We start from the raw sequence: 15,474 nt of genomic DNA, 5'->3' as shown, positions 1-15,474 counted from the left end.
GCTGTCTATCCCCCGCCATGGCGTGATTATGTAACTCCTATGTAATGTTTACAACTACAGCTACTATGTATAAAACTACTAAGTAGATGCAAATTGGAATGTCCACGCCACATGCATAGGCTGCCCGGCCCCGTTCCATCAGGAGAGACCAGGCCGTGGTATGGGCGGGACGCATGTAGTACAGCGTCCCCATCGATATATCGCAGCCGATACAGAGCTTATACCTCAAGAGGCATTTCAAGGCACGATCCTCGCCTTGCGCTCCACCTTACAGCGCGAATGTCGCTATATCCGAGGATAGTTGTGTAAAAGTAAATATCAAATATCATCATGCGGGTATCTCAACTGGTTTCGCAATATTATTTGTCACGTACATCATGTAAAAACCCGCGTCCGCTTGATGGGACTTCCCATGCGAAGCGAGCGACTACCAGCCATTCCGCTAAGTAAGCGGTCCATCCCGTCCACGTCGAGCTCTCCTCGGCGCAGCCGGAGTTGATCTGCTTCAACTGTAAGCGGCTCGGTGACCGATGCTCGAGGAGTAGGGTCGGCATCGGGTTCTGTCAGTTTTGGCGCTAGAATCACAAGGCGATGCTCCGCAGCAACCAGAATGTCGAAAGTCTGGTCCTCCGAACGAGATTGGCGAAATGCGGCGGGAATGTGGCCGATTCCTTTCAATGGCTCACCCATGAGCACAATATCTTGGATTGGGGTTACCCGGCAACGATTGGATGCATCCAGGGTTCCCGTCGCCCTCACGGCGCTTCGCCACAGAGTCAGGAGGCTGGGTATGGTGGCACTTTGATTTCCGTGTCGAATGAGAACCGATTCATCCGGTAGAGCGTCCTGCGATGTATTCGTCTGGTATACAGAGATACCGCCGCGCAACGATGAAGTAGACGACCCAGTCGCATTCCCTTTTAGTAGGGTATCCTCGCGCAAACGTTTCGTTGAAGGGGTCATCGGGGCGAATTTCGGGCGCTGTTCAACAGCCGGTGCACCGCCCTCCGATCTTCCTCCAGATGGAAAACTGAGGATACGCCCGCTAACTGAAAATGCAGTCAACGCTCCACCCGACACACCTTGCACGCTAGACTGTCGCTGGAGAGGACCTTTGGCTGTCCCGGGGCCAGCCCCTTCAACATCCCATACTCCCCAATCGCCGTCGGCCATGAGAACCATTATGGCGCGTCCGCCAAGCACCCATTCGGCATCAGTGATCGCTTTACGCCATGCGAGGCTAGACTGTGATTGCTCAAAGCCAGGGTAAAGGGTGATCAGCCATTTCCCCTCTGTCTCGGAGGTCTCATAGTCGCTTTGAGCTCCGGCCCCCCTTCGCGATGACTTCGATGGCTTTGTGGAGAAACAGGAGTACACCTTGACACAACCGGAATGGAATGAGACCAGCAGGGTCGAATGCCGCGCAGCAGGGTAGCTTGATGGGTTGAAGGCTATGTTCTGTGCCGGTGCCGGTAAATAGCGTCGCCTCGACTCAATGTCCTCTGTGAATAGAGTTCCGTCGTCTGCAATTGGAATTCGATGGATTACAAGTAGGCCAGATGATTCCGCGGAATGTGTCGCGACGAGAATATCCCATCTTCCCTCGCTCCTGACGTCCTGTTGCGAGCCCTCCTGGTAAGTAAATGTGATACTCACACCTCGTGGAACCTCTTCATGGGCGACGCCCCCGCTAATCGAAAATGTCTGGATGCCCCACGCATCCATCTCAGTTTGAGTTGGATGGGGAGTCAAGGGGAGCGTGACAACACGAGTCGAGTAGTCTGCACAGACGGCGGACACGACAATGAATTTATTTAGAACTCCGGGAAACGGGTCGAGGGGTGAGCGCGCGGTTTCGCGAAGAACCCGCGGAACAGCAAGCTCAATGACCCTGCTTCCAAGGGGTATGTCGATTTGGCGTAGAACACTTTCATAAGGATGGGCAGGGTCGACCTCGGGGTCCTCCTCCTCAAATAAATACCCTGGATCAATCTCCGACACCTCATCTTTCCGCGTATCGGTCACACTCTCATCATCGGAGTCAACAATCATGATGGCGTCGTCATTGTTACGGCTGGGCTTTGGCGGCTTATCCTCTTTCGGGAGCTGTGGTTTTTGGTTCGAAAACGGGCGTCCTCCCCTCCAAATAACCTTCAATCCGTCTTCATGGCCATAGAGAACAACAGAGGAGCCATTAGGAGCAATAATTGGGTAGCCTTGCGCGGCGTAAACGCGGTGAGGGAGCTGGTAGCTGCGATCGGAGAATCTAAGTTAGTCCAAGGTATGAGGATCGGTCACAAGTTAGAAAGTATACCTTAGTTGCAATCCATCATCCCGAGCTCTAACGAGCGGTCGAGAGGGAAAGGAGGGCATGATGTCTGATGCTTAACGTTGATCGCAGCCCGTTGACAACAGCTCATACGAGGCGTCAGCTCGGCAAAATGTATCGGGAATGCCAACCGCGAAGGTAGCTCGTATCAATTGAATTAACAAGAAGGTTTAAGCTTATGCGAAAAGAGCGCGTCGATCGAGACAGGGAGAGGGAGGACTCGACGAGAGGGAGAAGTTGGGGTGTTGTTGCGGAGAGGAAGAAAAAAGCCGCCGCCGTCCAGCATTTCTTATTTACGCTCTCCAGTCCGCGTCCACCGCGTCCCTTCCAGAGCTCCAGCTCCAGCTCGACAACCCCGACGCAGCACCCATTCATTCTTTCGCGGCCGTTCTGAGATCATTATCAGTACTATACCTCTACTGCTGGTCTTGTCTTTTCTCTCGAGCCTCACAAACAACCCAACAATGGCGCCTACTGCCCGTTCCTCTTCTCCCCGCAGTACCTAACAAGCCGCGCCGATAATGTCTACAGTCCGGTCTTTAGGCCTACACGAATCCTCGGCCATTCCTTTTCTCGTTGCTGAGGGTCTTCTGCCCCCCGATCCGTCAGAAAACCTCTACTCATGGACGACATCCGTCGATACTAGGCCGGGCGGCGGTGCAGTGGAGGATGAGCTAGTATGGACAAAGAGCTGTGTGGTCTGGTCCCGGGCTGGAGTTATCAAAAGGGTCTTCCGCCTGGACATGGAGAAGGAGGATATTAAGCATGTTCTTTTGACAAATTTTGCCGTGGGCAAAGTTGAACGTTCCAGTGACAAGTCTTCGTCTGCCACATCATCGCACAAGTCGAACAACCATGCAAGTCACTTACCCGACGCACCACCAGTCGGGACTACAGAGTCAGGATATGGAAGAAAAGGACCCAGCAAAACCGCGTCGCGCGCATTGGTTGTTGTTCTGAAATCTCAAGCCCATATATTTTCCCTGGAGGGCAATAGTCATGTGGTTCCTTTGCCCTTCGAGGTCGACTCTGTGTTTGCGACACCTCTCGGTTTACTCTTCCAAAGAAAGATCGCCGAAGACAATAATCCCAGCCATCCAACGGCACCACCGAATTCATTCATGTCATTCGCACAGGACTTTCGTGCTTCTCAATCTCTCGAGCATGTATCTGGTAAGGCGCAACGACCATCACTGAGCACTATTCCAAGCCAAAGCCCTGGCTGGAAGTCACGAACAAACAAGCGCGTGGATTTGCCTAGGGTGTTCTCTCTTATGGATCCACATTCAGAGATGGGTCTGGTGGTAACTAATCAAGCCTCTCGATGGGTACAGACGAGCCTTTCGAGCAGACCCTCCGGATTTGATGTCCTAGACCCCGCAGACGAGATTATCTATGTCTCTCCCAAGGATGAACTGTCAGGGGCGTGTCGAGCTAACCCAAACAGCCCCCTCATACTCGTGTTGACCGTCAATACCAACACGGGATTGTATACGCTTTGGACTGCGCGCTATCGCGAGGATGAGACAGGCCCATCTTCCAAGAAGAAAAGACGTCGCGAGACCGGTGGCACTCGGTCCAAGAGACGCAGTTCTCATTTCGGAATGACCACAGGAACAACCACTCCCGGTGCACGCCCACCAGCCGCAAGGGAAAGCTTTGGCCCAAGAGGTGATAATTGGAATGCGTCCGTCATGTCCCACTCCCGGTTTTCGACTGAGGGAAATCCAGAAGATGATGAGGATGATTTTGCATCCAAATTGGGCCAGGACTTTGGAGATATCGGTGTTCCCTCGAAGACCTCCAGGCGAGTTAGCTCAATGCTAGCTCGTACTGACCTAGCTACGAGTCAGGATAGGATAACATTCTCCGATCTGGCAACGGGGAGCCAGTCAAGCACAATTCATCCAGGTGGTCTGCGACAGTCGATAGGTGCGGGGAGCACCCGCGCAAGCTTAGGGTTCAATCCGAGAGGCTCTTTACCACCGGGGGCTGGCTCTATTTACAGTACTACGGGAAGCTTTGTGGATGCCCCTGTTGACAGACTACTCGAAGAGTTAAATAACGAGAATCTGTTTGAAGGGATCGAGAATATGGATCTGAAGGAATCCGCTTCGGGGCTCCCCGAGGAGGTTGTCTTGACTAAGGTGGAAAGCTTTTCCTCGAGGTTCTCCGGGAACTTTCTTGCTCCCTCAAAGCTGAAACCATCTAAAAAATTGAAAGTCGTCACTCTATGTCCGACTGACTATGCATCAGCGCAAATTGGGGACTTGACCTCGATGGCCCTTTATGTGGTGGACCAAGAGGCAAAATCTATGACTGTTGTCAACATACGCGCGGAGAGCGTTAGAGTTCCGGCGAAAGACACGGTATTCTCGAAGAGGTCAAAGAGTAAGACATCCATCAATGAGCGCACGTTACTCGTATCCGCATACGGTAGTATTCAACACCTCTCGGGTGTATTGGATGTATGCAAAATCGTCGATGGGGAAATCTCTCGCTTGGTAACTCTCAACGTCGCCGACGGTGGGGTTCATATCCTACATTTGCAAACACCATGGAATGGCCCTGTAGTCCTCGGACTGCCTACAGAGTTCATGCTACACGAAACCGATGCACTTTCCTCTATCATGACCATGAGTCTCCCGCGAGAAGGCAGTATGAAACGTGTTATGACTGATTCCTCAATCACACTGGTCGGCCTCGATCACCCTGCCGTTGATGGGAAATTTGACGTGGTGGACTCCGCGAAGCGAAGGCATAAGGTTCGTGTTCAATTGGAGCCCTCCAATACCTTAGTTCGAAAAGCATTCAGTGTGTGCAGATTCGCTCTGGCCGGTTACTTCCATGATAGGGTGGCCGACGGGCTTCTAGTAGGTTGGTGGGAAACTCTGACATGGCTCCATGAGCGGGAAACAAGCGAGAACGACCTCGAATGGACTGCTCTAGTAGTGGTTCTATTTTCACTGGCTACCCCGTTTATTGAAAGCGATCAATCTCCGAATACAACTAGGCAACCCCGCAGAAAGAAAGGCCTGCTGAGGTCCAGCAGTGGTAGTTATGCCGATACAGAGAGTTGGGAATCAATGCTCGATCAAGAATCAGGCTCGGCCGGTGTCGTGGCCCCGTGGATGAATACTAGCTCCTGGGGCTGGATAATTGAGCAGGATGCCGAAGATGAAAGCACCGCGAGCCATGGAACAAAGCCGTTGAACACAGAACAGTCGTCTTCTAGTCGATCAACCTGTCGCAAAAACACCTATCTCATAAGGTGCACCGCTCTAGCTAGGGAATTTCTACAAACCCCACGGGGTATTGTAGCGTTCGGGGCGGACGGTCCGCTTCGAACGGCACTTGCCAACAGTGAACATTCCCCATACACCGCAATCTGTACTGTCCTCGTCGCTTTACATCTTCTTCGAGAAGAACAGAAACTATCAGCGTGCGATGACGAACAATCACACAGATCTCTAGGCCTTCTCGCCCCAGTGTTGGCCCAGCTAGGCGGATGGATAGGGTGGCCAAACTGGAATTGGGCAGAAAGCTCATATTATGGCATGGAAATTGCGAGCATAAATCGTTGGCAATTTGAAAACACTCGGATGAGTTTAGGGACAGTTCCTGTGGAGCCTCTCAACCCTCCTTCGGTTTTCGCCTTTCTAGAGCATGCCTGGCGGGGACAATCTACCATGTTCTGGAGTTTACTCAATCTCGTCCATTCTGACGAATATCCAAGAAGAGGAAAGCTATGGCAGTGGTGCTATACTTTAACCCCGCGGACATTATCTCTCGATGGGTTCGTCGACGAAATGCGCAGTAAATCAAGTGTCCTTCAAAGAATACAGCTCCTTCATCGTTGGGGGTTGACGCGAAGTGTCATCGAGACCTTTCCGGAGGGTGTTAGCACTCCCTTGTATGAGGCTATTCTACAGTCACAAACACATGCCACTACTTTATGGAACCCGACGCTTTTGGGATTGGTTGATCGAGACGACCTCAGCATCTCAATGGGCCATTTAAGCGCCTCTCGTCCTCCACCGCCATCATTACCCATCATCTCTCACGATGCCCTGCGTGACTACCACCATATTGGTAATTCGGCTCTGGAAATCGATACCATCAATTCTTTTGAAGCTTCCGCTGAAGCTGACCGCTTCTCCGTTACAAAGCTCATCTTCCGTGACGACAAGCGTTTCATTGAAGCAGCGCGATTACTCAACCAATCCAAGGCGCCTGCAGCGGAGTGCACCCCTGAGCCTGAATGGACTGATTCGGATTTGCTAGAGGCTCAGAAAGAAGTAGTACAATTAGTTACCATGCGAACGCTGTCTATTCCTACCGGACGAGCCATGCTCGCGTTTAGTGGCCGCCTTCCTCTTTTGACCGAGAAACTTCCGATTCCATCGTTCTCACTACAGTGCGTGATGAAGCCTTCAAACGTGACTATAAGCGCGGATAGGGCTTCCTTCAGTGAGGAAAAGGTCTGTTGGGCATTCTTTCACAATGGCGTTTCTACTGGCCTTGCCATCTCTAGAAATTCCAAGGGAATTGATACATCGTGGATTCTCTTCAACAAACCTCAAGAATTGACGAACCGTCATGCTGGCTTTCTTCTCGCGCTGGGTCTCAACGGCCATTTAAGGTCGCTGGCTAAATGGGTGGCTTTCAAATACCTGACTCCAAAGCACACCATGACATCGATCGGTTTATTGCTTGGCCTATCTGCATCCTATCTAGGAACAATGGATACCCTGATCACTCGGTTGCTGTCTGTTCATGTAACGCGGATGCTCCCACTCGGGGCAGCAGAGCTCAACCTGTCGCCATTGACACAGACCGCTGGGATCATGGGAATTGGTCTCTTATACTGCAATTCCCAACATCGGCGGATGAGCGAGGTCATGCTCTCAGAAATTGAAAACGCAGAGGCAGAAGAAGGCACCGCATCTCACGAGGGTCTACGTGATGAGGGGTATCGCTTAGCTGCAGGGCTGTCGCTTGGATTCATCAACTTGGGCAAGGGCAAGGATCTGAAAGGTATGCGGGATATGCATATAGTTGAGAGGTTGCTCGCCGTGGCCGTGGGTACCAAGAACGTTGATCTGGCCCACGTCCTTGACCGAGCAACCGCTGGAGCCACTATCGCTTTGGCCATCATTTTTATGAAGACCAACGATGAAACCCTGGCGCACAAAGTTGACATTCCAGATACCACGATTGGCTTTGATTATGTGCGGCCGGACCTCTTTCTCCTCCGCACGCTTGCACGCCATGTCATCATGTGGGACCGTATTCAGCCCTGCGATGAATGGTTTGTACAAAGTCTCCCAGAAGTCTACCGTCGCCGCTATCGTCTAACCGGTGTGCGTCGGCTAAAAAGTAACGACATGCCATTCTTTAACATCATTGCTGGTCTCTGTTTCGCGCTTGGGCTTCGATACTCTGGCTCGGCTAATCCAAGAGTACGAGATATTCTTCTCTTCTATCTGGATCAATTTATCCGAATATCTCGACTCCCCGCTGCCAGCTATGACGGCAAATTGACGCGAAACTCTGTTCGCCACTGCCAGGATGTCCTGGCATTGTCTGCGGCAGCTGTCGTCGCAGGAACAGGAGACTTAGCTCTATTCCGGCGTCTGCGCTCACTCCATGGCCGCGTAGATCCCGATACGCCATATGGAAGCCATATGGCCGCCCACATGGCTATTGGGATGTTGTTCTTGGGCGGTGGCAGTTATACCCTCGGCACCTCCAACCTTGCAGTCGCGTCTTTGATCTGCTCACTCTATCCCATCTTCCCAACGACCGTGCTCGATAACAAATGCCACTTGCAAGCGTTCCGGCACTTGTGGGTTCTCGCTGCCGAACCTCGCTGTTTAGTCCCCCGTGATCTTGACTCCAGACGACCAGTATCAATCCCGATTAGTATAACGAGCTCCAGTGGTGACAGTCGCATACTGACCGCACCTTGCCTATTACCTGACTTGGGTTTGATAACGAAGGTCGAAGTCCGCAGCCCAGACTACTGGCCGCTGGTTTTGGATTTCGCCAGCAATTCCGACGTGCGCGAGAAGTTCCAACAGGGCGACCAGTCCATATACCTACGACGAAAAGCAACCTATAATCCAACGGGCACCTCAGTATTTGGCTCCACGTTGGCCGGATTGAGCGGTGCGCAAGACATCCTCCCGTCGTCATCGACATTGGCCTCCAACCAGGGCAAGGGTCTATCCCCATCAGCTCTACCAAACGTCTCAGCATTGCTCTCAAACAATTCTCACAGGTTCACACCAAAACCGGCGGCACAGAGCATCTGGGACTGGATATTCCAACTGCAATCCTTACACGGTCTTCTCGACGCCCGGGAGAAGGAACTTGTCCTCCCATCTTCCTTCCCAACACGGCCGCGCCCGTCACCCACACCACACGACGCACCGTGGCTTCGTCAATCCGCAGTTGACAGTAAACTCCTCACAGAAAGTACTGTGCAAAACGTCATCCAGGCAGCAAAAGGCCGCGGCGCAAACCCAGACGAAGTGCGCGACCGCCTCTGGCAGCTCCAGCTACTTTTCAGCTGGATCGATGCCGGTTCTTTCCCATCGGAAAGCTACGAAGAGCAGCAAGAGAGGGAGATATCTGTGCCGTCCCGTGGTCTCTGGCTGCGGAAGGATTATGTTGAAGAATTGCGATGGAAGATCTGGGGTGTCCAGACTGGCGATCATGGTGGACCTGAAAGCCCCCAAAGCGATAAATAATTATTACATGCATGTATATGTACAAGCACAACAGGAGTTATGGGCCATCAAATAGGTACCTTGACTAGGAGGCGCTAGTTATATGGTGCGTTATTAAGGGCATGTTTTCCTTTTTCATGATAATTAGTACCATGATACGATATATTTGTTCTTCGTACAATTCTTTTTGAGTTGCCAATCACGTCAATCGTGAGTCATTATGATACACTAAGATATCCAAAGAAGGTATATGCAAACCCCAGTTACACCCTCACGCATTTTAAGAGCTCCATAAGTAAACAAAACTACTGTGATCGGAGCTCACCGGGTTTCAAGATGCCCCGATCGCCAGAGCCGCCCATCTGCCATAACCAGACACCTTCAACAGCCCACGCTGACGCGCTAGCATGACGGCGAAAGCCGCTCGTCTGCATGTTTGCTGAGTCCTGCTCATTCTCCGCTGCTGAATCCGTAGAATCCCTATCCGCACGGCGAGTCGGGGTAGAAGTCGACGAACCTGCCTCCTCCAGCATCCCAGCCACTACACCTTCGCGCTCAACCACGGACCAAAGACCTTCGACCAGTGTGCTCCCTCGTTCTCCGAACTGGCCTTTTCCAAGGCGGAATAAGATACGGCCGAGGACTTGCCAGGCGATGCAGCGTTGGGCGGGAAATGAGGAACGGCTGAGGATGGCGAGTTCGGGGATAGTATATCCGGCAGCATGGGGATCGTCGCCATGGTGGTGTAGGCCTAGTGTTGTCGGTAAGGAGAGCGATGTTGAGGGCGACAGTATTGTGCCGGTTAGAGAGAATCGTAGAAAAGCTGGATGCACAGCTTCAGCGCTACTGCCTGGGTGGTAGGCGGATGATGGAGGGGCTCCGGGTTCATCTGGTTCTGATGAGGGTGGCTGAAGCCAGGAGAGGGAGGAATGGTCGTGGGAAATATTAGGGAAGTAGTGCGCTTGGAGGTCGGATAGGAAGGAGGGCGATGAAGGATCTAATGTTGGCATGGTGGTGCCAGGCGGCGGAGTAGGAAAATGGACGGAGCCGGAGTGAGGAAAGTTCGCTGCTGGGTGGAGGTCTTCGGGGATCTTTGAGGGAGCGCTTTCGTCTATACGAGGAGTATTGCTCTCTTTCTTATTATCTTTTGGTTGCGATATAGAGGAAGGAGTCGGGTCTGGTTTTGGGGCAGGAGCTGCAGTGGTTTGGGTATCGTCGCTCATTGTCGCGGTAGAGGACGAAGGCGCCGGGTTTTCGTCATCAATGCGAGCCCGACGAAGAAACCGTTCGAGTAATGACGGGTCGAGAGAAGATAGCAGCTCCTCGCGTTCATGTTTGATCTGCGCGTCGGACATAGATGCCAGTTGCTGGCGATTCTGTTCTCCAATCGCTGTTTTGTCATCTTGCAAGGCAGAAGTCGGCTGTTCTGTTTCCGCAGGTGCGGCTTTAGGCTGGGCCTGTCGTTGCTTAAATGCCGATTGTTTTGCGCGACGACGATGGGCGGGAAACCCACTGGCGGACTTCAGAGTCGGAGGTGCGGGCGGTGCGGCGGGGGAGCGTTCCTGGATTTCTCCGATGACACCCGGGATGGAAAGGATGGAGGTAGAAGCCGGGGAATGATCCTCCGTGTCAGAACCCAGATCGAGCTCGAATCGCTCACCGTGTAAAGCCATGGTTGGGCAAGCAAAGGCACAAGGCGAGAGGTGGAAGGGAAGCCATCCAAAGATGCAGCCAAGTGGGATGCGCTAAAAATGGAAAAACGTTGCTGAGTCAGTCATGCGGCTCAAAAGTTAAAGATTCGAAGCTAGCTCGCACTGGGATTAGCAATACACGTGACTAGGTATCCTAAAGGGGGAAAGTGTGCGGGATCATCTGATCGGCCATGAACATCAAGAAGTTCGGGATTCCAGCGTCACCAAATAACCCCGGTTTACCCTCTCCTTGGAGAAAGTTTGTTTTATGTCACTGTTAAAGGGAACCATATGTTATCTCTGTAGACTATATCCGTAGCCAACGGCCATCCCATGCGCGTCAGGGTGGGCTGCGGACCCAGATGGCAACCCGACGCATGGGCGATCGCCATCTATACATGAAAATGAAAATGAAAGTGAAAATGATATCCGACTCGCACTTAGCATACAACTGGCAGCGCACTGATAGACACGTCAGCTCGCCTGTGTTGCGCCTGGTCGCTTGACCCTCCAAGTGTCTGCTCCTCTGCCCGCGTGCGATATCATACCCAGAGCTCTGATTCCCTTCTGGTCGCCTCGCCTTGCCATCCCTTCTTGCAGCTTGTTTCTGCTTGTCTGATTCCCCTTTTCTTCCGCTCTTTCGCTCGGCCGTCTCCTCGTGTTCTTTTCTTCTTCATCCATCCCCCCCATCCCCATCACCCAGCTTTCCAACCTCCACCTCCAATCTTTTCATCTTTTTTTGTCTTTTTTCCATCAAATCAAATTGCGGATTTACCTCTCGCATTCACTCTTTTCCCGTTTCCACCCGCCAACGCCGTCACCCACTCCAAGCCCCCACACCGTGACCCTCGGTTTTGCCTCCGCCTTCACGCCTTCCTTCACGCGTCGTCCCTTTCAATGACCCAATCTCATTGACCTCCTCCACGATGTCAACTGGGCCGCCCGCTTGGTCGGCTCAGGACGAACACGAGTCGCGCTCTCCTGTTGTTGAAACCCGTCCCCGCCGGTCGCGTCGGAAGAAGGACGACGACGCCGAAACCGACCGCAAAGAGCCTACGACAAAGTCCGCGAGATCCAAGGAGAAGGAGAAGGACAACGTGAAGGAGAAGGAGAAAGACCAGGACAAAGACAAAGACAAAGACAAGGAGAAGGAGAAGGAGAAGGAGTCGAAACGGTCGACTCGTCGTCCGCGAGACAAATCCTCGTCTGTGTCCAACAACCCTACTTCTACCCCGTCCTCGTCCAATCCCCGCAAGAAGCCCAAGTTGGAAGCCACGCCGCCAAAGCAAGACCCCGATACGGCTCCTGCAACTGCTACGGTTCCTGAGGCTGTCCCAACAGCTCCAGCATCAATCCCGGTGTCCGCGCCCGGAGGTACTGCTTCAGTTCCTACCCCAATCCCAAGTCCCCCAATTGCGACTGCGCCGTCCTCATCGAACCACCCTCAATTCCCATCCCAACCCCAGCTACAAGAGACTCGCCCTCTTCACCCACCGTCTCAGCCGTACCTCTCCTCGCAGCCAACTCCCCCTCAAGCTCCAACGCCGACGACGTCACCTCCCGCATATCCGACGATGGTCTCTGCACCTCCGTCACGTCCCCAATCCCAGCCATTGGCGCCTCCTCCCCAGCGGAGCAGTGGTCAAAATTATGATCCAATTCGATCTGCCTTTGGCACGAACTCGTCGGCTCCAGCTTCTTTCAGCCCTCCACCTCGACCCGTTTCGCCGCGGCCGTTTCGCGCCAGTGCCTCGCCCGCCATCTCTAGCATAATCGATCCCCCACAGAACGGATCGCCACCCCAGTATGCGCCGCGTCCGTACGGGTCACCGAAGCGAGGCGCGACAAGTTATCCGCCGACACCAGTTGCACATGCAGTTGCCCCAGCACATTCGCCATTACCTCCGTCATCGTCGCCGTATGGGCATCAGTCTCCTTATGGGCCTCCTGCACAAACCTTGCCCCCTCAAGAAACCCAATCCCACGCTCAGCCAGTCACATCGCATCCTCAGGCGCCACAATCTATTCCCGAACAAAAACCGTCTCCATCACTTGTTCAGCAGACACAGTCGGAACCAACACCAATGGAGGTTGATAATGAACCCTCGGCCACTGCAGCCGCCGATAAGATACCCAAAAAGGAGGTCAAACCTGCTACGGCACCTTCATCGAAACCACCCTCTCCAAAGCCTGCAAAAGCGGCGAAAGAGGCTCCTCCCTTACCCCAGGGTTCGGGCCTTATTTCTAACGCTTTATTTGGCATGGATGATAGCTCCTCCGATACCCCGGATCAACGAACGCCCAATATTATTGTACACATACCACTCAAAGGGCATGGTAATCAAATTGTGAACTTTGCCCGCTTGGCCGAGGAGCAGTACGGATTCGCTGCCCTGCATCCACGATTAGCAGCCCACAAGGAACGCATGGCTCGTGTAGCCGCGGCGGGCGCTGCGCTCGAGCGAAATGATCGCTTGGGGCGAGGAATTTCAGCCGGGGAGAGCGCAGACGAAGACCTTAGCCTTGACGTTGATCGCGACAGTGAAGCTGACGGAGAGGGCGCAATGAGTGCTGCAGCTGCGCAGAACAATGAACCTTCCGATGGGAAGAAGAGGCGCCGCAGGAGGAAGATGGAGGAATATGATCGGGATGATCCGTTTGTGGACGATACCGAAATGGTCTGGCAGGAACAGGCCGCTGCAAGTAAGGACGGGTTCTTTGTATACAGCGGTCCCCTAGTATCTGAAGGAGAGAAAGTGCAGGTTGAGCGGTATGTCTTGACTCTTTACTCATCCACCAAGCCCAAACTAACATGTCGACATAGGGCGGATGGAACAATTAAGCGAGGGCGTGGGCGAGGGCGTGGCGGCCGCAGTCGCGCTCCTGCGACGACCCATCAGCAGCTTCCGCTGGCTGCTGCAATTCCGATTTCTCAAGAAACAGGTCTACCGGTCCGCGGTCCCGGGTCAAGGGGTGGCAATGTCAATCGTCGTCCTCGCATGAGCAAGAAGGCAGAACAAGATAAAGCAGGTGGCGCACCGACATCCCACGGACGAGGCGGGGGTAACGCGGGTCGCGGTAGCTCATCAACAAGCACTCGAGGAGGCAAGGCCCAGATGGTCGAATTGGCACCTCGGCCAAGTCTTGCTCCTGCGCCGCCAGGAATGAACCCACTGGCAGGACCGGAAATCGCCATGAAATAGGTTGGTATTTTTTTTTCTTTTTATTCCCGTTGCACGAATACGACTTGACCGGGAAGTCAGAAGTCTCATTGTCTAACTGTTCTTCTCAGGTCGGCTACGAAAGAAATATGACAGCCGTGCTTGAGTAGACCTTTGAATATTTTGTGTGCTCACTGAGCCTAGTCTCTTTTTCTCATGTATCAAGTTTGAGTGTTATGGGATTTACTCTCGGTTTTTATGGATCACTACTGCCCGTCGGTATGAAATTCCAGGTGTCTTATGCATGAACTGGTGTATTGTTTTATCATATCCACTCTAGATAGGATTTTACTTTTTTTATTTATTTTTTTCTTCCTTTTCTTTTTTTTTTTTTTTTCAGATTTAGCTGCGAGTCTGGCGCTTCTCTTCATTCAGAGGACAACACAGTTCCAATCCTATGGGCAACTTGTATCTTCCACCCGGCCATCTTAGGGGCACCCTGGGGCCAATTGCTGAAACTGTTGAAAATGCGCTGAATCAGGGTCATTCAAAAGACTTGCTACTGAAATCTGTTGAGGAACTACATATATGTGGCGGATTCCCTCAACATCCCTGGCTGATGGCACGATATTCGCATGAATTCTAACTTCCTCCACAGGCTGATTAGGCCTCGTCCTCTTATGCTCTAACGGGAGGATGTGCTCGAATCTGCTGGCAATGTTGGATGGATAGAGCATAATAGATTTCCAGTCCACGTCATCCTCCGACAGACCGGTCATGCCCTGCAGGTTGGATGTAGCATGCGGAAGGCCCAGGAACTCCGCGGCGCTGAATCCGAAACTCTTTGCTGTATAGTAGTTGCGGCACAGGCCCCCTGCTGAATAGGGTTGAGCAAAAGTCCTGTCTGCGTGGAGAGGGAAATCCGAGTGACTCGCAGTTAAATGTAAACACGTTGGGCACGCCCGTCGTGGGGTCCCAGAACTGGGGAGTTTGATGCTCGTGGAACAGGCCCCAGCTGTGGCCGAGTTCGTGTGCAATGTTGGCTGTTACATCAGGGAGCAGGTCGGTAACGAGATTGACTTTCATCCTCGCGCCGTCCCCGTCTCTCAAACTGTTGGGCCTACCAAGGGTTGTTGTGCAGGGTTCGTCTCTCTCAGCTAAACGCACTATCAAGACTTCTAGTGGTTGGTTGCTGCACCTGTGTTCCGATGTCTCTTCGATCTTGTAGTCTTCCGGAAGCCCTGCTGCGTACCACAGGTCCATGGCCTTCCTTAAAAACGGGGCGAGCACTTGTTTGGCGACGGGATTCTTAAAACAAACTGGAATCAACTTGTCGGGCCAGGGGTAGGCCGCTGCCCTCCCATCCGCGTCGGGAGGAGGGAAATGAGCCCACCTAGGATTGAGTCGTTTCTGGTGATGAGGTCTATCCCAGAGTCGGCTTCCGGCTTCCACTTGTGAATGGCTGACAAGAAGCAGGGCTAGGAGAAAGAGAAGGACGGACCTCATGCTGCTGCTGATGACGGTCGCTTATCGTAGTTTCTGGAGTAGAGAATGTTAAG

At 52.9% G+C, this 15,474-nt stretch overlaps 4 protein-coding genes across 4 annotated transcripts; 2 read left to right on the top strand and 2 right to left on the bottom strand.

Annotated features, from left to right (window-relative positions):
- Positions 1-375: 375 nt before the first annotated feature.
- On the bottom strand, positions 376-2,373 carry APUU_31192S (uncharacterized protein; the record flags this gene model as incomplete). The annotated part of the gene is made up of 2 exons (XM_041702368.1): positions 376-2,251; positions 2,315-2,373. The coding sequence occupies 2 exons, from the start codon at positions 2,371-2,373 to the stop codon at positions 376-378; spliced, it is 1,935 nt and encodes a 644-aa protein (XP_041555161.1).
- Positions 2,374-2,850: 477 nt separating this feature from the next.
- Positions 2,851-9,084, top strand: APC1 (anaphase promoting complex subunit 1; the record flags this gene model as incomplete). The annotated part of the gene is made up of 1 exon (XM_041702367.1): positions 2,851-9,084. The coding sequence occupies one exon, from the start codon at positions 2,851-2,853 to the stop codon at positions 9,082-9,084; it is 6,234 nt and encodes a 2,077-aa protein (XP_041555160.1).
- A 284-nt stretch (positions 9,085-9,368) lies between these two features.
- On the bottom strand, positions 9,369-10,736 carry APUU_31190S (RPAP1 family protein; the record flags this gene model as incomplete). Its single annotated transcript, XM_041702366.1, has 1 exon — positions 9,369-10,736. One exon carries the CDS (start codon positions 10,734-10,736, stop codon positions 9,369-9,371), a length of 1,368 nt encoding a protein of 455 aa, XP_041555159.1.
- A 944-nt stretch (positions 10,737-11,680) lies between these two features.
- On the top strand, positions 11,681-13,957 carry APUU_31189A (uncharacterized protein; the record flags this gene model as incomplete). The annotated part of the gene is made up of 2 exons (XM_041702365.1): positions 11,681-13,524; positions 13,579-13,957. 2 exons carry the CDS (start codon positions 11,681-11,683, stop codon positions 13,955-13,957), a joined length of 2,223 nt encoding a protein of 740 aa, XP_041555158.1.
- Positions 13,958-15,474: the final 1,517 nt, after the last annotated feature.

This window comes from Aspergillus puulaauensis, chromosome 3 (assembly GCF_016861865.1).
Source record: "Aspergillus puulaauensis MK2 DNA, chromosome 3, nearly complete sequence".
In the NCBI taxonomy this organism is placed as follows: Eukaryota; Fungi; Ascomycota; class Eurotiomycetes; order Eurotiales; family Aspergillaceae; genus Aspergillus; species Aspergillus puulaauensis.
The sequence above is the reverse complement of the archived record's forward strand: the minus strand, read 5'-3'. Positions and strand labels throughout refer to the sequence as shown.